The sequence below is a fragment of the Hibiscus syriacus genome, unplaced genomic scaffold (genome assembly GCF_006381635.1).
Source record: "Hibiscus syriacus cultivar Baekdansim isolate YM2019G1 unplaced genomic scaffold, ASM638163v2 tig00111633_pilon, whole genome shotgun sequence".
NCBI classification, from domain to species: domain Eukaryota; kingdom Viridiplantae; phylum Streptophyta; class Magnoliopsida; order Malvales; family Malvaceae; genus Hibiscus; species Hibiscus syriacus.
In genome coordinates, this window is record NW_024063139.1 from 749,122 (window position 1) to 770,527 (window position 21,406).

Below are 21,406 nucleotides of genomic sequence, written 5' to 3' on the forward strand. Positions count from 1 at the left end.
TTGAATCATTTTGTTTCACTTGATTTTATGATATTTAACTTATACATGTTATGACTTGTGATATTTTTATACCTTTTAATATTGTGAACTTAAAAAAAGTGTTATATATATATTAATATTGTTTTGAATATTATGTAAAATTTTAAAAAAATATTATTTTATATAAACCGGTTCAACCACGGTTTAACCAGTGAACCAGTACCTTCATCGGTTTAAGGTCCAGTCCAGTTTTAAAAACATCGGTTATGATTTGAATATCTGATCTTGCTTAAAGAATCTAGTGCCTCATACCACTAGACCAACTTGTTGTCGGTTATTCTTTAAATTTATTATAATCAATTCACTATTTAATTTGATGTTTGTATTAATTTGATTTTATGTTCTTAATTAATATTTGATGGTGAATTAAAACATATAATATAAAAGTCTCTTCGTCCATACGTGTTATATTTAAATTTTTATTGATTTCATATTTTTCGATTATTTGGATTACAAGTATTATCTTAATTGAAAAATATAAAAATGTATTTTATTCAAAAATATAATTTATATACGTAAATTAAACGATTTTAGTAGTTAAATGATTATTATCCTTTGAGATCTCAAGTTTGAGTATCAACGTCTCCAAACAGATGTCAATTTATTGAATTTTTAAACAAACACTACCTTATTATTACTCCAATATAATAAATTTAATATGGAATACAAAAAGACAAATATTTTTAAAGAAATATTAGTTATCTTAAATTAACTTTTATGATTATTTACTATTCTATTATCATTTCACTTCTATCATGGATTAATTGAATATTGATCTTTAAAGATCTAATATTATTACAAGATTCTTTATTTTTTATATTTATAAATTAAATAAAGTAATTAAAATTTATTATTTAAATATTGAATATAAAATTAAGAGTTAATTGCATCATATCTCCCCAAATTATAACTTTTATTTTAAATTAGTCCTTAAACGTTTGAATATTTTAATTTCATACCTAAACTATGACTCTCATTCTAAATTAGTCCTTAAACTTTTGAACATTAATTTCATCCCTAAACTATGTCCCTCTTTCTAAATTGGTCCCCACACTTTTGAATATTCCAATTCCATCCCCAAATTCATCTAAACATGTAGTTAGTTTCAACCATAGTTCAACCTAAATTTTTTTTCCAAACATATAACAATATAACTTGGCCTAATGATTTTGTTAACAAGGAATGTGGTTAGTATATATGTATAGTTTGGGATAAAATTAGAATATTCAAAAAGTTTGGGGACCAATTTAGAATGAAGGTCATAGTTTGGGATGAAATTGAAATGTTCAAAAGTTTGAGGACTAATTTAGAATGATAGCCATAGTTTAGGGATAAAATTAAAATATTTAAAAGTTTAGGGACCAACTGAAAATGAGAATCATATCTTGAGGACATGAGATGCAATTAACTCTAAAATTATAAATAAATTTTTGTACACATATATTAATCATAATTTTTTTAATGTAACTTTTTATAAATAAACTTTTAAATAAAATATTTCCTTTTTTAAAATCGTGTATATCATATAAACTAATATAAAATAATGAACTATAAATTAAAATATTAAAAAAATAAAAATTCAGATATAATGGCGAAGAGGAGTTGATCGGATGTTTTGTTTTATATTTTTGTGGCAGTAAGTGCGTAAGCGATGTTTCGAACAAAAAAGAAAAAAAAATCGGAAATAAAAATAAAATAAAATAAAAGTGAATAAAAATATGAGATAATATAATACTGCTGCAAGCAAGAGAAACCGAAACCAAAGCTCGAAGCTCAAAGCTCGAAGCTCGAAGCTCAAAGCTCGAAGCTCGAAGCTCAAATCCCGATAAATTTAATTTAAAAAGAAAAAAATTAAATCGGAAACACTATCATCCTCATTTCTTTAACTATGAATCCTTTCTATTTGTTTCGAAAAGGTATAAGTATCTCCTTCGATCTATCGATTTTCGGTTTTATTTCTTCGTCCTGTTTATTCCAGTTCTTTTTGTGTTTGTGTTTGTGTTTGTGTGTTTGTGTTTGTGTTTGTGTTTGTGTTTGTGTTTGTGTTTGTGTTTGTGTTTGTGTTTGTGTTTGTGTTTTGTGTTTGTGTTTGTGTGTGTGTGTGTGTGTGTGATTGATTAACTTCAGATTTCTGATAATTAATGAGTTGGTTGATGCAAGGTTATAGCCTTGAATCTTGATTTTTTCTCTAATTTCGTTTCAATTGTTTGTCCAGCTAGAGCTTCGATTTTCTGTTTATTTTTTCCTTTTTGGAAATTTAAGTTTTTTGTTTTTATCATTATAAAGGTTGTACTGTATATGAGTTTGCTGTTTAATTATTAGCTTGAGGATTTGTGCTTTCCTTTTCAGCTTGAAGTATTTTTTGAAAAGTGAATTATAGGGTTTTGAGTTGTATTTTGGCGTTATTTTGGTCTATCTAATGCGTTTGATTTAATGAATAACTTCTTGTTTAACTCATGATGTTGAATTAAGCATATTTTGGTTTTGTTTTAACAAATGCTTAAATGTAGTTGTTAATTTGTCATTAGTATTGTCTATAATGTTTTTTCTTTTAAAGCAATGATTTTACATGCATGAGAGTCAAATATGCTTATTAATATTTGTATAATCTTCATCATCGCTGTGGTTCTCATTGGTCATCATCGATTATTCATGGAAATGGTTATTGTAAAAGTTCCTATAAAGAATGGTGTTGAGATTTGGTGCTTTTTGGTTATCAATCTCATTCTAAATTTGCTTATTGAATGTATTCTGGTAAGGATTGGTATCATGCATGTATTTTTGTCTTCAGTTTAGGATTCATTTGTAAGTTCGATTTATTGATAATATGTTACAACAAATGGTTTTGCAGGATTTGGTTAGTGTTAGTGGAACTCTCTGCATTAGTTTCTTTTATCCGTTTAAAATCTGTTTTTTGCTCTTTTTTCCTTTTAAAAAGTAAAGAATGAGCTTATCTAAGAAAGGGATCCCACAACTGAATACCCCTAGCAAGGTAACAACTTTGAATCCTAATGCAGCAGAGTTCGTTCCCTTTTCTCTTAGGTCATCATCTTCTGGAAGCTCTAGTGCAATTGATGCAACAAGGTTTGCTATTTCTAGAACTATAGGAAAAGCAGTGCTTGATCGGTCTGAGTCTTCTATCTCAAATAATTCTGATGATGAGGCTCATCAGTTTTGTCGTTGCCAGCTCCCTGATGACATTACTCCAGACTTTAAGGTTATTAATGAGGATGATTCTCAAGAATCTGGATCTGGGAGCCTTTCTTTAGCAGGTTTATCCTTGCATGGTGGTAGTGAAGAATCAGGATTTCCTGCTTCTGCTACTGGTGGATATATATTTGATAATCAACAACTACTGCATCATAACGTTAATGGTAATGTCATTGCTGAAAATTTGAGACATCCTTCTTCATTCCATGGAGGGAATCCTACCTCAGCTAGTTTTTTGTATTTGCCTGCCAAAACTTGGGACAAGCAACTTGTTACTGCTGATCAGCTACTCTGCAATGGGAGGGAAGGGCAACCTTATAAAAGAAATTCTAGACATAGGTTCGCTCATGATTCGTTGGGTGAGCACACAATTATGGATGGTCCTGAAATGAATCCTGTAGAATTTTTGGCTTCTCAATTTCCTGAACTTGCTACCGAAAGCCTTGCTGAAGTTTATTTTGCCAATGGTTGTGACTTAAATCTGACTATTGAGATGCTGACTCAACTTGAGGTGAGTGGTGCTTAATTTCTTTCAGTTGGTTTCTAGTGCTAGCTTTCATCCTTTGTTTGAAGATGTAGGGATGCATCAGTTTACATTTTTTCATTTTTCAATTCTGGTTATCAATTGCTGGAGAGTTGCAGCCCCTCTAAGGAATGGTTTATGGTCCAGATCAGGACAATTTCCGTTTTGCTTCTCCTTTATTTATACATGGGAAATGTTTTTCCCCATTTTCTTATGTTCTGTTGTTGGAATGTTGGGAATGGTAATGGTATGGATGCTAACTGTGGTTTGACAGGGAAAAAGTTGGCTCTCAATAAAGTTTTAAGGTGACTCAATTCAACTACAGCATGTAGCCTCTTTTTATAGTATTATGTTGCCTGATTTGTAGGGGTAACTTTTCTTTATGGAGTTTTCTCGCCTTCGTCTTTGAAGTCTCATCTTTCGATATTGCTGTTGCATGCTGTGGCTCACTAGTTCCCAGCATACTATGCAAGTTTTCGAAGTTTTCACTGTGTTTTCTCCATTCTAAGATCTTTTAGCATTTCATGGGCCATTTTAATTTTTATTGCAGCTTCAAGTTGATGGTGGTTTCAGCCTTAACCTGAATTCAAAAACCTTGTCAGCTACCAATCTGAGTACACTAGGCTTCCCTCCGGTTACTGTGTCAGATGATCAGAGTGGTCCTACAAAATATGCAGGAGATTATCTTCATCATAGTGCCACTCCTTATCAATCATCTGAAAAGAACAAGATTCTTATGTTCAAATCCAGTTCTTCCCTTCCACCTACAGGTTCCTTGAATTTTACTTCAGGTATCAAGAAAATGACATCTCACGATTCTGGAGTATGGCAGTATGATGGAAATGGTTCTCCTGATTTAATTGTTGGGTCAAGTAGAAATTCGTATCGGTTGGCTAATACCTACAGTGCTTCACCTGGAACAGGGGTTTATGCTAATAGGTTGCATACACATGAGTCAGATCATTCAGCTCCTGTTTGGCCTGAAACTAGAGATTCAATGGGTAACATTCTGCACTACTAATCATGTTTTATACAGATTTAATTAGGAGCTATCTATCGCTTTGTCCATATCTATTTGTTTTAATATTATTGCGGTGGCAGCAAATTTATACTCTGAACTGCGGGAAGAATCTCAAGACAATGCACGTTCTCGTAATGCATATTTTGACCAGGTATCTCCTTGGAAATTTATTGCACATATTTGAACTAATTATATGTTGAACCATTTTTCTGCTTAATTTCTCACCCATATTTTATCCTTGTATTATTAACATTTTTTATTTACTTGTGCACCTTATGGAACCCTAGGAATGATTCTGTAACTTTACAATTGTCAACCAACTTAGATCAAGAATCAATTAGCTTAGCTAGTATACAACCAAATAGAAATAAGTAATAGAATACAAACTCCAACAGTCTTTTAAGGTAAACTTCATGTTATTTCATTTTGAGTAATTCAGCTGTTGAGCTTTCCAATCCCAAGTCCAGCGAGCATGGCAATAAGGTATCAGTCACAATTTTCCATTTAATTATCCTGAATATGCATTTTCGTTTTATGAATAGCCCTTGGTCCTTGCTTTCCAAAGTTTTATACTGTTCAAAGCACAGAGTGCATCTAGTGATCGACCATGAGATAGGTCGAAATCTCTAACGTTTTACTGCAATGTCTAATACTGAATGTGAACTTTGCTCTAAATATTCATCATTTCTCTCTCTTTTTTATCTCTTCCCCCACTGAACTTGGTCTGGTCAACCTATCTGTATTTTTTAGTGATACTACATTTTTAAATATATTTACAATAGGCGCGTCATGGATTTCTCATTGGCAATAAGGCTCTTGCAAAGGAAATTCGCTTGAAAGGACCACTGCAGAGTTTGCATATGAAGGCAGCTCATGGAAATGCTGAAGAATCCATCTATAGCCAGAGGTTTGTCATTTCTTTCCTCCCGCACTTGGTTCCTTGACATGGTGGTCAACAGACATAAACATGATCGCTTGTTGCTGTTATTGTTATTGCTTTTGTGATCTGTTTGTCAGTGGTTGCTGACATTGAAGTTGCATGTAATTGTTTCGTAACCATCACTTCCTTCTTTGCACACCACCCTTTCTTCTTCTCTATCTGTTCATCTTTCTACCTCACAACTCTGATGAATCAATATACCTGAGTTTATTGGTTATGAACCTCGGTAACTGTTTGTTCTTAATCCGATAATCTAAATTCTGTCGTTATTTTGGTCGTAATAGTTTGTTCTGTTATAAACTATAATAATACAGGGACCAAGTTCATCCCGAGATTCTTGGAGGTCCGCAACGGATCATAGACCTGCATGGATTGCATGTTACTGAAGCCATTCATATGCTCAAGTATGAACTATCAGTGCTGAGGAGCACAGCAAGGGCCGCAGATCAGCGCCTGCTGGTTTATATAAGTGTTGGAAGTGGCCACCAGGCAAGAGGTTCTCGTATCCCAGCTAGACTTCCAGTTGCTGTCCAACATTATCTCCTTGAAGAAGAGTGCCTTGACTATACTGAACCACAGCCAGGGCTACTTCGAGTTGTGATATATTGAAGCCATGAACTTGACAGCACGAGTTCCTAGAGTTTTTGATACAAGAAGGGGAGAAAAAAAAATCAATCAAGTGTAGCCAATTTTGTATCCATACATGGGAGGAAACGGAAATGGAAGTATTTAAAGTTCGGAAAAAGATTGAAAAAGAAATCGTAAAAGGGGAAAAGAGAAGTGAGAAGTGTATGATTAATGTTTAGAAGCTTAGATGAGAGTAGCAAATAGCAATTGCCTTTTGGTAGAGCATCGGTGGGGAAGGTTGGGGCTGACTCTAGCTGCAAAGTTATTCTTCTCCGTTTTGTTAATTTTGTATATTAAATTTGTAATTTGTTAAATTTCTTTTTCAATTACATGATGATTGTACAATTCATGAAAACTAGACTCTTGTGCCAATATTTGATTATTTCTAGGATTGATGCCAAAAACTTTTCACCGTGTTTTTTTTATTTATGTAAGTTAGGGAGGATTACTTTCGTATAGCTAGTTAGCAGGTTGAGGTCTCGTTCGTTAACAAAATTAATCAGAAAAATTGCTCCACCAACTAAAATTGACCATACATCACCGAACTCTCAATCTGTTAATCCTTATTATGTCTAATATATATATATATGTCTGTGTGTGTTTTTTACTGTTTATTCATTATTCTTTTCAACAATGTACTTGACACTTGTTCGATTTGAAAACAAAATTAAAACACTTCAATTTAATTTATTTGATTTGGAGTCAAAATTAAAACACTTGAATTAAATTTATTTAATAACTTAAATTATTCGTTCAACTCATAACATAATAAAATTTTAGGGTATTTTCAATTCAAAATTAAAATAATTTACAAATGCATTTGTTCATTTTATTCGGCCAACCGTTTTGGGGATGGATCTTTCATTGCCTGCCTTTTTTGGGTAAACTATACGGGAGACCACTAAACTATGGTCAAAAATCAATTTGACCACCGAACTTTTAATTGAATCAATTAGACCACCCAACTATTTAATTTGTTCAATCAAACCACCGACCGTTAATTTTTAACAGAGATGGTGACGTGTCCGTTAATAAAATGGGTATAATTATATATTTGGTCCTTAATATTTACATATTCTATCAATTTAGTCAATATTTTAATTCAATTAAATAAATTTAACTATCCAATTAGAACGTGACATGTGTCAATATACGATTAAAAGGTTTTATTTATGAATTTTAAATTATTTAATTAAATAATTTTTATATCCATTCAGGTGGTGATACGTGTCACCACCCAATGGAAGTGAAAATTAAAGGGACTAAGTTGTGCTCCAAGAGATTCAAACCATTGTCACGCGGGTGTTGGAGGGGGTTATAAGCAAATAGACGCCAAAACCATTGGACCAAAGGTCTCCAATGGTTTAAACTTACAACAATTTGTATTTGTCAGGTTTGTTAGTGATAAAAAATTAAACAAATTATTTACCTTACAACAAATTATTAAAAAATTAAATAAATTATTCATGAGAGATGACTATCCAGCTCAGTTGGTAGAGCACAAGGTTCTTAACCTTGAGGTCGTGGGATCGAGTCCCACGGAGGGCATTTCATAATTTGGAGGTCTTCTACGGAAGCTGTTCTTAACCTGGTGTTGGGGGCAACCTACTATCTTATCTTCCCCTTACCCCATTACATATGGGGTCAAGGGATATCCATTCATGACTAATTATTATTTAAATTAATTTTAAATTGTTTTTTAATTACAAAATATTCAATTGTTAAATAAATTTAAAAAATTTAAATTTTTTGGTTAATTCAAAAATTGACCAAATTAACTGAAATTTGTTCGGTTCGATTAATAATTTTTAAATAAATTTCGGTTCGGTTAACGGTTAAAGGTTTGTTAAAGATAAAAAATTAAACAAATTATTTGTCTTTTAAAGTTTACAACTAAGGGTGTTCAAACGGTTAATTCGGTCACCGACCAAACCGAATTAACCATAACCGAATTAACCAATTTTTTTCTTTAACCATTAACCGAACCAAAATTTATTTGAAAATTATTAATCGAACCGAACAAATTTCGGTTAATTTGGTCAATGCTCTCAATTAATCTAACGAAATAATTCCACTCTAAAATGAGTATGGTGGCTAACACCTCCAAAAAAAAATTTGAAATTCATCTTATGCATCTCATACGGGACTGATTTGAATTTATACTGTCTAAACTTCTAGCTTGAATTTGACCACCATTCGATTCGGTCACCACAAGTTCTAATAAGAGGGTGAACCATTTTCAATTTCTAAATCTTTTTCTATCTAAGAATATATTATCTTGCCACCAAACTCTCTATGTTGTCGTTATTTATCACAATAAATTTCGGTTCGTTTAAGAGTTAAAGGAAAAAATTTGGTTAATTCAGTTATGATTAATTCTATTTAATCGATGACTGAATTAACCGTTTGAACACCCTTAGTTGTAAACTTTAAAAGATAAATAATTTGTTTAATTTTTTATCATTAACAAACCATTAACCGTTAACCGAACCGAAATTTATTTGAAAATTATTAACTGATCGAACAAATTTCGATTAATTCGGTCAATTTTCGAATTAACCAAAAAATTTTAAATTTTTTTAATTTATATAACAATTGAATATTTTTTTAATTAAAAAAATAGTTTACAATTAATTTAAATAATAATTAGTCGTGAATAATTTATTTATTTTTAATAATTTGTTGTAAGGCAAATAATTTATTTAAACAAATAATTTGTTTAATTTTTATCATTGACAGACCTAATAAATACAAATTGTTGTAAGTTTAAACCATTGGAGACCTATGACCCAATGGTTTCAGCACCTGGTTGCTTATAATCCCCCTCGCCCCTCGCATGACACTAGTTTGAATCTCTTGGAGCACAACTTTGTCCCTTTAATTTTCACTTTCATTGGGTGGTGACACGTGTCACCACTTGAATGGATAGAAAAATTATTTAATTAAATAATTTAGAATTCATAAATAAAACCTTCCAATCATGTATTGACATGTGTCACGTTCTAATTGGTTAGTTAAATTTATTTAATTGAATTAAATTAGTGACTAAATTGATAGAATATGTAAATATTAAGGACCAAATATATAATTATGCCAATTTTATTAACGGATACGTCACCACCTCTGTTAAAAATTAACGGCTGATGGTTTGATTGAACCAATTAAATAATTGGGTGGTCTGATTGATTTAATTGAAAGTTCGGTGATCAAATTGATTTTTGATCATAGTTTAGTGGTCTCCCGTGTAGTTTACCCTTTTTTGAGTTTATTGGCTCACTTAAAAACCTGCTACATTATGTGTCGAGGCATTATTGGTCGCCTTTCATACTTCTCATCATGCCACGCAATCAAACATCTTCCTCCAAATCCTTTAAGCACATTTCCAACTTGAAAATAATTGAATTAAGTAAAAATATCTTTTTGATTTGTGATTTTTTTAAATATTATAAAATAATTATTAATTTTTTATATAATTATAGAAATAAGAATTAAAATTTATTTAACTATTCTAAAATAGTCTTTAAACATATTAAATTATTATAAAATAATCTTTAAGTTTACTAAAATTTATTATTACTTTAATGTTACAATAGACCTGGGGATAGCAATCGAGTGGGGAAAATTGAAAATTGTGAGAATCTGAGCCGATAGGGATGGAGAATAACCGAAATCTTCACCCAAGGGGATGGGGATGGGGAAGTTTTATCCCCAAAGCTCAAATGGGGATTGGGACGAGGATTGCTATATCCGAGCCGTGTGTATAACCGAACCATACCCATGTGAATAACTGTGGAGATCTAAAAAATATCCTTAGGGATCTCTGATATTTTACAAAATTTTAAAAATATATTTATAATCATTTAACTATATACTCTTAATATATATTTTAATAAAAAATTATATATGATAAGATTGTGAGATTACGAGTTGTCACTGTTTCATCTCAAATGAACTAAAATTTAAATTTAGATTTTTTCTCATTTAACATACATTGATTTGTGAGATTGAAAATGGTTAAGATTATACATATATATTGGGTGTTAGATGAATATTGATGTTTGGAAATTTCATATTATAGATAGAGATCAATTTGAGACAATCTTATATATCATACAAGTTTTAGGTGTTGTATTGATTTCAAAAATGTTTGTTTATTTTTTTGGATGGAGATTAACCGAAACTCGCAAGGATCTGTAAGGGATGGGTATGGAGAAAAAAAATCCCCGAAACTTATAATGGATATTCCCAAAACCGTACCCGCAAGTATTGGGAACAGAATGGATAATGTAAAACCTTTCCCACCCCGTCCCGTTGCCACCCCTAAATAGACCATTTTATATTATTTAGAAATTTTAACAATCATTTTGTAAATTTTGAAATGTCACCTACTAAAAGGATTACTTATACATAATTCAATGATTTTATCTACTTTACCCTAAAATTTATAGAATCAATGTACATGTACTTGCACTGCAGTGTGCAGTCCGAACCACTGGCAATCCCATCTTCTCTTTCTTTAGAACTTCTCACGCATATTGTGGTTTCCATCTCTGTTATTTCCGGTCAATACCATTCAATAAGATTCTAATATTATTTTCCCTTTTGTGCCATTGTGTTGTTTTGTATAAATCATCAGCATTCAACATGCATAATGTGTTGTTTTCTTGGGCCCCACTGTTCATCTAGTTAATCAGGTTTGCCCTTTTTTTACTGGGAAGTTTGAAAATTTTCTCATGTAATGTTAAAAAAAAGTTGAACATTGAGGTTATATATGTATGCATACGTACTTATGCATGTATGTATATCTTGTGTCTGCAGCAATTTGACTATGTAAAGACTCATACACGTTTGGAAGTTGAACAATATTACGGAGGAGCGTTAATGAATGGAACTCTGCTTGTTGGGAGAAACAAATAAAGGAGCATGATGTAAATTTTCATTTTCATTTTCCCGGAAAATCGAACATATCCTTGTCCGACACTCAAAACCAAGTCCGAATAACATAGTTTAGTAAATAGTAGGATGCTTGGAAATCTCATTTGTTTTTGAAATTGTTCATATAAATGCCAATCCATTTCTAGTAGAAGTTGATGTTTGTCATTTTATAATATTGCGCATTGAAATAGTAATGCACTTGTATGTTCTTGATCTTATAGGTTCTGGTTATGATCCCCCAAATTCTATTGGATACCTTGAGGAAAGCATTCTTGATTTTAGAGATGATGTCCTCAATGATAATAGACGAGTGCCACCGGTAACCATCCGTATGCGGGTACTAGCTCGAGATATCGAGAACAGAATAGCTTCGTCCGGCGGTGTTCATGAACCCGGTTCTTAACCTCGAGTCATGGTGGAAAAAGTAAGCTGTGTCAATCACTGTCATACGACCAACGGAAACATATAACTGTATCGATGGCAACCATTGATGACGGTGAAAGAACCCCTCAACTGCCAATTGAAGGAGCAGCTCAATTTGCTTATTTTATGGAACAAGTACACTCATGCAAGAAAGGCAAGATTTTACAGATAATTGATAGCTTTAACTGCAAGAAATATATTATCTGCAAATTTAATGGACCATATGCCCGTGTCCAATGCGATGAAATTAACTGCTTATAGCATACAAGTTAAATTCGAAAGCTACTCTTATCTAATTGCAATCATTTGTCGAATTATTTTAAGTCTTTTCCATTTTCATTTTCTAAAATATTTGATCGTGTTCCATGTAATATTACGATATAAATAGGTATGGTCAAAATACCTTAACTTGACGGGTTCCGACTCGACCTGATCTTATAGGGGCGGGTTTTTTTTTAAAATTTCAGGGTTTTGTAATACTCCGAAATCCGAGTCAGTAGTTCGGGTCAACTCGAAACCCATAAGTTGAGGTCATTAGATCTCCCAAGCCAGTTTAGATAGGTTCTTAAGAGTATTGGGCTTTACGTGGACCCAAAAGTTAAGCTAAGTGATGGTTTTAAGTTGAGTTTTAAAGGCGAGGGACCAAAAGTGTAATTTACCCATAGAAGGTTTTAAGAGATAAAAACCCCTTAAACCAAGTGATATTCACGTATAAACCAAACCCCTCAAAATATCTCCTCTTCTCTCTTCTTTTTCCTCTTCAAGAGCAAGTAGAAAGGTGGAACCTTTAAGGAATTTTCAAGTTTAGTTTGAGCAACCAAGGTAAGAACCAAAATCCTTATCCCTTAAGCTTCAACTTGAGCTTTTTTAATCTTTAGTTTTGAGAACGGTTTCAAAAAATGGATTTTTAGAGGTTTAGGGATTCAAGGAATCCATGAATATTTTTAATAAAATTTGGTTGTTAGAGCATTTTTAACCTAATTCTCAACCCCCAAACAAGTCAATAATCTTCTTGTCTTCCTTGTGTTTTGTTAAAGAAGTGGGTGAAAGTTCAAGAGCAAGAGGTTAAAGAAAAGGTAAATCCTAGTTGATTCAAGATGAGTGTTAGCAGCCCAAGGGATCAGGTAACACACTCACATCTTCCTTATACCGGTTTTAAATCATTAGTAAAGAGTTTTAGCTAGGAAGTGAGTTTTAAGTCATGTTAAATAATTTCCATGGTAGATTCTTATTTAAGTTATTTTAGCATGTTATAAAGCTTTCTTTATGACCCCTAAGATCAAATAAGACTTAATAACACTTTGGGAAACCTTAAGGTAGGAAAATTAGGGAATTTGGATGGTGATTTCGTGCCTAAATAAGGCATGTTTAAGGGTGAGTATTGATACTGCAAGAAGCAGTATCGATATTGCAAGAAGCAATATCGATATTGTTCATATTTCATGAAAACATTCAAGAGTTTTGAGGTTAGTATCGATACTCTCTCAAGGAGTATCGATATTGAGTGTATGGTATCGAGACCTAAATTCTAGAAGCCATTTTTGGTATCGGTACTCAAGGGAGTATCGATACTCCCATATGAGTATCGATACTTCCTCTTATTTTTAGGATATTTCAGCAGTGAGGTTTCGATACCTTAAGTAGCATATCGATACTGCAGAAAGGGTATCAATATTGCAAGGCTAGTATAGATATCAAGGGTTCAATTTGAGCATTAATTCAAGGAAATTTATAGAAGCAAGTGAGGTTTCCCAAAAGCTTAATATTACTCCTAATAAGAATACAAGTGACAACAATATTAATAATTAACTCAAATGTAGAAACGAGAATAAAGTATGATCAAATAAGATTGACCTTGTTTGAATGCTCGGGAAATGACCGAGACACCCAAGTTCCTTTAGAAACGATAGCAGAGTAAAAAATATAGAATCAGTCCAAATATCCTTAGGTACTGCACAAGGCACTTAAAGATGACTAGTTTGGGCGCAAGGTTCGACACTCAATGAGTGGGCTAGTCAAGAGTGTGGTGTCTGATGCAGAGATTTCAGAGGCCATTTTCTCAGTAGACTAGAGGGGTCTATGAGCTCCAAGATGCAGCCCCTCAGCCGCACCATGATGTCTATCATAGAGTAGAGAGTGAGTAAACGAGTATACTCACTAAAGCAGAGAAGATCATTAGTCTTGATAGCTTGAACCTTTTAATGATGTACATTTAGTATGATTTAGCTGTTAGTGTGGCACTGAGCTAGTTAGCTCAGCGTTTGGAATTTGTTTCCTTACGCAGATTAGGTGGAGTAGTCGAGGAGACCAAGAGAGACCAAGGTCTAGACCAGATCAGTGCAGATTCAGAGTACGTCTCAACGTTTTTTTAAAAGGGCATGTATATCCATAAATATTGTTGTCCAGTTGAGTCGTAAATTCATTATAGTGGTTTGCATTATTTTGAGATGTAAATATTTTTATTTTGGAGCTCCCCAATATAAATATTTTAAACTTATTTTATATTGTATGTACATCTTCGCATGAAATGTTTGTTTTAAATTGTCGTTTAAAAGTTCAAGAATTGAGTAAAGAGATGGTCAGTCACTCTGGTGGTTTCGTGTAGCACTCTGATTGATCGACTGTGTGTTATACTGGTCTAGGGTGTTACAGTTCAGGGCAGGGCGGGGCCGGTTTTAAGGTGAAAAATCATTAACCCGACCCGATCCGATTATATATATATATATATATTTAAGATTTTAAATAATTTTATTTTTATAATGTTAAAATATATTATTTAATTATTAAAAATATAATAAATCATTATAAAATATATTATTTTAATAATTTAAAAAATAATAAATGATTGTAAATATATTATTTAATTATTTTAAAATATTAATATATTCGATTCGAGTGAGGTCGGGTCAGTTTTTTAGTTTAAAAATTGGGATAGGTTCGGGATGGGAGAAAAGCAAAAAATTTTGGCACGAGGCGGGGACTGATATAAGTGATAGCTTTTCGGGTCGGAGTCGGGGCAGCCAAAAAAAACTGCCCGCCCCGTGCCCATACCTAGATATAAACATGCATATATATATATATATACATACATACGAATGAGATTTATTTTAAATATATAAAAAGTTTACCTGTCGTCCATGTTTGTTTTCGTTTATATTCGGATTTATGGTTAATCATCTTAACAAAGTATAAAGATATTAATAAATGTATAATTTATTACTGGAGTCCCTTAACTACACTCTCTATATACAGCGATCATAAAAGAGTTTGGATTATTTGTTCGATATGCTATGTTTACGAATTACGTCTCAAATACGTGCTTTTAATCTTGAATAGGGCCAGTTTGAATTAATGTCGATTATAACATTTTTCTTTAAAGTTTAATCGTAAAAATATATTAATATAATTTTTGAAAAATATTATTTTTCAAAAGGCTAAATGCATATTAACTCGATATATAGTTATCCGTGTTTGTGTACTTAAAAGAAATTTTTTTATCACTTCAATAATTATATTTATACATAGTTATTGATTTTATTACATAAAAAAAAACCTTAATGATAAATTATTATCACTATTATTTATATCTAGCATCGTCATAAAAGAGCTGTACAGACTCGTGATCTCTTCTTCGGATGTGCCTTTTCGGTAAGCATTTGGAAGGGTGTTCTCAGACTGTGCAGGCGCGATAGTGGGGTTCAATCGTGGGAACATGAGCTTGCTTGGGCTGTTAACACGCTCAAAGGTAAGTCCTTGGCTATTGTAATTCTTAAGCTTGCATGGAATACATTTCTTTATCTGGTTTGGGAGAAAATAAATAGAAGAATTTTCCAGGATGTTTCTAGAGACGGTCATCTTGATTTGATTACAGATATAGTTCGATTAAAACTTTATAGGAGGAAAGTGAATAGGAATGTTTACGTAAATTGTGATCTTTGTACACGATGGGGGATCATTGAGTAAGCACCAGGCTTTTGGTTATTTGTTTCTCGATTTTGTTGTTGCAACTTTGCTGCTTTCTTTGGATATAGTACAACTCGATTTATCCTGAAAAACATCATCATAAAAGATCATGTTGTTGGAGTAAAATCGATGTATAATATACAATGTCATCATAAAGTATGACACAAAATTAAGTGACCAATTATGTTATATATATCATATGTATTAAAGTGTCATGGAATCAAAATGCAGATTCCATAAGTTGTATTTATAATTTGATAAGGGGCATAATCAATAAATACTTAAAAGATTGATCTAATTTTCAATTTATATAAAGAGGTAGTGGTCCCCAAAAAATATGTTAACTTATATCACTCTTATCCCGTCAGAGAGTTTTTACGACAAAAGCAAACTCGTCTTCTAGGAAGATGACAAAAAAAAGACTCAATGATTTCGACCTATCAATTAATTAAGGCACGCTTATGCAAATCTAGTGTTTTATTCTTGATAATTTGGTATCATTAGATCCTCGTTGTTGTAATATTTATTATAATTTTGGTTCTAACAAGTGGTATCATTGCCTCATCATGTTGAATAATTAAGAATCGATTTATTTTAGTGTTTATAATTTAGAGATTAAAAAAAATCAAATTGCGACTGTGCGCTAATATATGTAACACCCACAGATCGATGCAGGTAACCTGATATGATTCGAGGTGTCATATTAGAGCCACCAAAGCGACCCACAGTAAAACTCCAGGAAAAAAATTATCTTTTGTGAAAACATGTAAGATCATAAACAATTTATAAATAAAATACAAGTTCAGAAAACCATTCATATATTACAAACAAAATTAAAATCGTACAAGTATCAGACTCATTATAAAACTCAAATGTGACCTACATGCCCCCTAATTACACTTATATCGTACTCTGTCAACAAAGCCAAAGAAAATCCCATTACAGATGTTGATAGCTGCACATGTTCGATTCTTTTAACCTGAAAATGAGAGTAAAAGAGTGAGCTTTGGGAAGCTCGGTAATACAGAACTACCAAGTGATGCTGAAGGACATGCAAATAAATGGAAAAACATAAATTATCATTGTTGATTCAGACGTCTACAGGTTTCCGGGATGAGTTGTGGTTCCACTGATATTTCTCGGAGTAAAAGACATGAAGATTTCAATTCATAGGAAACATTTAGAGGACCAAGTTCAGGAGATCGAAATAGGATGTCTAGTGTGTTCCAACAAAACAGAGTAATGTATATATATCCTTTAAAAATGTTAGTAGTTTAAAACTTATTTTAAAACCACAATAATACCTTCCAACCAAACACCTTTATGCAATTTTCCCCAGAACTACATCCATAAGGGCTTACCCTAAGCACACAACAAAGGAGCAACCCTAAGGGTCTCCTTAGGTCCATTAGGAATTACCAGCTCGATCGGTCTGAACATATATAAGGAATTATCAGTTTGACCGAGCTGAGCCTGCATACTCCAGCCTACTCATACAGTACCCAGTAGAAATAAGATTTAGTAGTACCCTATAATATCAAAATTATGATTCAGTAGTATATTGCAAAAATGCTCATGTAGTTATTTAAATCACATTAATTCCCTCTACCCATACACCTTATGCAGTCACATGATTTACCCAAGGGAGTGCCTTGGAGCCTGAGAGCCTACCCAAGAAAGTTTCTCGGGGCCTCAGAGCCTATCCAAGGGTCACCTTAGGCCCATAAGGAATTACCAGCTCGATCGGTCTGAATCTACATAAGGAATTACCAGTTTGACCAAGTTAAACCTCCATACTCCAGCCTACCTAGATAATGTCCCAATAAAACATTTCAAGTAGTAACCAGTAGATCCCCTGATCCATAAATTAGGAACAATTATATTTTCCAGTGAAAATAGGTAATCAGATGACACATATCATGTAGCCATGGTTCATTTAAAAGTAGATCAAAACATTAATAATCCAAAATTTTGGAAAATCACGTTTTAAAACAGGTAAAACATTTACATGTCACATAAGGAACACACTAGATGATCCATATATTCTTGAGAGGTACTTGGTATTTATCAGGTAGGGGACCATGAAACTTTTGTAATTTAATAGGGTTTTTATAATCAAGATCCCTATAAAAAAGTGGTTTGATAGCTAACAGAGTCATCAGTCATTCAGGAAGTGATTTATCAAAATCATATGGTATTTAGGTATTTTCGGAGACACTAAGTAATCAGGAAGGTACTCAGAATCTTTTGCATCAGGGTTACTTAAGATTTTAAATATGATCGGAGTGGTTCCATTATTCAAGAAATTGAGGGCATTTTGGACATTTGGTTCTTGGAGAATTCTTAGTAATTTATTCTAATAAGGGTGAAATAATGATTCATGATAATTAAGATTCATGTCCATTTATCAGGATATCGAATCAACTCGAACTGAACAAATCTTAGCACTGTGATACCTTCCAACCAGTCAAACCGATGCACTTCATGGATATTCACACTTTAATACTGACATCACCAGCCGAACTGATCATTTTCAGAATCATCATTGAATGGATCTTAGGAAGACCAAAAAGTTTCCCTCCCCAGCACTAATTGCACTAGTTGAATGAACCTCCTTTATAATCAATATCGACTAAATCTTCACATGATGAACCAATATTTTGGTGGTGTTTAATTTATTCATGAATTGCAAAAATATCCACTTATTTTAAGTCATTATAAAAATGGGCCACTTCAACAGTCTAGGTTAATCCGACCATCTTAGACTTCAAGGTATTCTGGTTCCTTTAGAGTTCATAGTATTTTGGTCATGTGAACAATGAAGGTTATTTTAGTTATTTCACAGCTCAAGGACATTTCGATAATTTTGATCAATCCAAACATATGTACCTTTTGTGGTAATTTGGTAAGATATATATGTTTAACGTTATTTTTTGCTTTTAGGGGTAATCTCTGCAGTGCAAGGGCATTTTGGTTAAATTACAATTCTAGGGTGTTCCAGTCCTTTCCTTCCATCAAGTCTTTCCATTTAATTCAATTTTTTCTAAATAATTCAAACTTGAATAGTACTTCCAACATTTTAGTCTTTAGATGCTTGCTGATAATCAACAATTATAGGTCTTGAACCCTCTCGAATGTTAGGATCCGATTATTAGTGATTATCCAAGCAAATCGGGAATTTAATCGATGATTCCAAGGTTCAAGTGGATCAAAATATGAGTTCTCAGGTCGTCACCATTATCATAGCCATCCATAGTCCTTTTTACACTTTAAGGGTATTATCATCATTCCATTCAATTCTGTCAGTGGCATTAGTTCCGATAAATTAGGCTTCAAGTGTTTATTCAAGAATCAAAATTTATAGGTCTTGTGCTTTTTTTGAGGTTTAAAACTGATTATAAGATATTTTAATTAGGAATTAACAGGTACGTAATTAATTTTATCGGGTCAAAATACAGATTCTCGGGATAATTCCACTATCAAGGTCAATACATACCATTTATACAACTTAAGGGTATTTTCATAATTTCTTATGCATGTATACCCAACATTTAACCTTTAACGAAAATAATCAAAGTTTAAGTATCTTGAATTAGTTGATTCACTATTAATCATTGAACTTGAATTTATTTCTTATCTATCTTCTAATTCCTTACGTGAGTCATTCGAGTCTTATATAGTTTACTACCTTTTTATCGTAATCATATTGGGTTTACCTTAATCAACGGTATCTATAAGATCAATTGAACTCATTCATCCATTTACCAACTATCAATGTGTACCATACAACATACGAAAGATAGTAGAGTATTACCTCGATTTATGAGCCATATCGATCACCCTCGAAATTTAATTTCATGTCTCATAATGTCACGGATACATAACAAACGAATTTACATCAGAAACTGAACTTAATCGAAAAACCAAATTGAATCTAAAGATAAAACACTGAAAAACAACTTATCAAGTGCGAATTTGGCAAAACAGACTTCAGAATCAGACTCAGTACGTCGAAAAACATAAATTATGACTTTTTGGGATTTTTGACTTTTTGGGTCAGTCAACGGGTTACTCGGACGAGTTGACTCAGACGAGTTGACTAAGTTAGAGTTGACTCTGTCGGGTCAAACAAACCCGATTCAGACCGGTTGGGCCGATCCAGACCGACTGAACCGATTCTAGAAGGTTTTCTGGAATGTGGAAGAGCCCCACGCGCACTGTCGGGGTGATCGACCGATTCTTTCGGGAGCATCTACACCATTATCTAGCCAAACCAACTCAAAAATCAACCAAAACACTGGAATTTAAAATAAAAGGCACGCTGGCGACCGAACGAAACCGATGACTTTGACGTGACCCACTGATCGGGTTTTGATTGGAATCATGCGAGGATAACGTTTTGGGGTTTGACTTGCTCGATCAAGGGGGTTTATTTTTCATTGACCAAAAAATGGGATAATTCAGGGTTAAGTCCTTGAACTTCTCACATGTTCCATTACCAAACTATAAACTTTTAAAAAATTTACAATTTGGTCATCAACTTTTTCCCTTGTTACGACTTTAATTCAGTACTTTAAATTAATAAAATTTAACCCCTAAATTAGGGTGTTACAATATATATATATATATATATATAGTTGTTGCGTTATTGGCTTTGAATCTTGAAAATCCTATGATTGGTAATTGTGCGAATATATATATATTATGTACTTACCATGATGTCTGGATTCAATCTACATGGTACAATTGATTTTCTCTTGTAATCGTGCGATAACCCTTACAATTTTTTTTTCTAATGCTGGGATTGCTAAAGTAGGCTATACATATTTTGCAATTGGGATATTAACCAACTAAAGTTTTGCAAATCTGATGGGCATATATAAATGTATACTTTAGATTGAAAGTCTTTTAATTATTCCTTTATAATCGTATGTTTATTAGAATGAAATCAAAGGGTTTTGCGGTTATGCCATTAAAGTTCTTTTTTTTTCACAATTTTCTTTAGTTTACATAATTACGTTTGGAGATTAAGTTTCGGTGATTTCGCATATTGAATTCGTTTAATTCTTAACCTTTTGCGATTAGTTTTATGGAATATATATTATTAAAATATATATTTAATCCGAATCGATTAAAATTTCAGTTTTAATAGTTGGTTATTAAGGAAATTATTTTGGCATTTGGTTATTTTCTCAAGTCATTGTATGGTGCTTTATTTTGGATTTAGTTCAAAATATGATTCGGTGATTTGGTGGTTTATTATTTTTTTGTTTTATTTTTTTGTTTATTATGAAATTTAAATCACGGTAAAGTTAAGGTTATAATTAGAGATGCCAAAATTGGTTTTGCTTTATAACATTTATTTGTTTTGTAATCAATTATATTTTTTGTCGTAACTGTCCTTCGGGTGGGTTCGGAATCAGGTTCCGACTTAATTTCGATGTGATGGAGTCGCCATCGATCATTTTTTAAAATTAGGTTGATCGGACACTTCAAACTTACAAGAACTGCAAAAATAATTTAAAATCATTTTATAACATTAAAAAAACATTTTTCTCTTCCAAAACACTTTCAAACCCTCTCCCTTAAAATAATCGACCTATGGCCGGTCACCTTCCCCGGTGGGGGTGCCACCACCTGGGCCACCGTCAACCACCCCTCTGGCCTTCGGAAAAAAATCAAACTACACAAAAAAAATCCCCTCGAGCCCGTGAACCCAGAATCG

The 21,406-nt window shown here is 32.6% G+C and overlaps 1 protein-coding gene and 1 long non-coding RNA gene across 3 annotated transcripts; both read left to right on the top strand.

Moving 5' to 3' along the window:
• Positions 1–1,849: 1,849 nt before the first annotated feature.
• LOC120166201 (polyadenylate-binding protein-interacting protein 7-like) lies at positions 1,850–6,391 on the top strand. 2 transcript variants are annotated; one of them, XM_039175528.1, is made up of 7 exons: positions 1,850–1,955; positions 2,891–3,760; positions 4,323–4,563; positions 4,696–4,773; positions 4,874–4,944; positions 5,576–5,700; positions 6,048–6,391. In XM_039175528.1, exons 2-7 carry the CDS (start codon positions 2,984–2,986, stop codon positions 6,340–6,342), a joined length of 1,587 nt encoding a protein of 528 aa, XP_039031459.1. In that variant the 5' UTR covers positions 1,850–1,955; positions 2,891–2,983; the 3' UTR covers positions 6,343–6,391. The 2 variants fall into 2 exon arrangements, with proteins under 2 accessions (XP_039031459.1, XP_039031458.1); XM_039175527.1 differs by having other exon boundaries at positions 4,323–4,773.
• Positions 6,392–11,019: 4,628 nt separating this feature from the next.
• Positions 11,020–11,630, top strand: LOC120166252. Its single transcript, XR_005519905.1, has 3 exons — positions 11,020–11,054; positions 11,179–11,288; positions 11,517–11,630. It is a non-coding gene; the product is annotated as an uncharacterized LOC120166252 (long non-coding RNA).
• Positions 11,631–21,406: the final 9,776 nt, after the last annotated feature.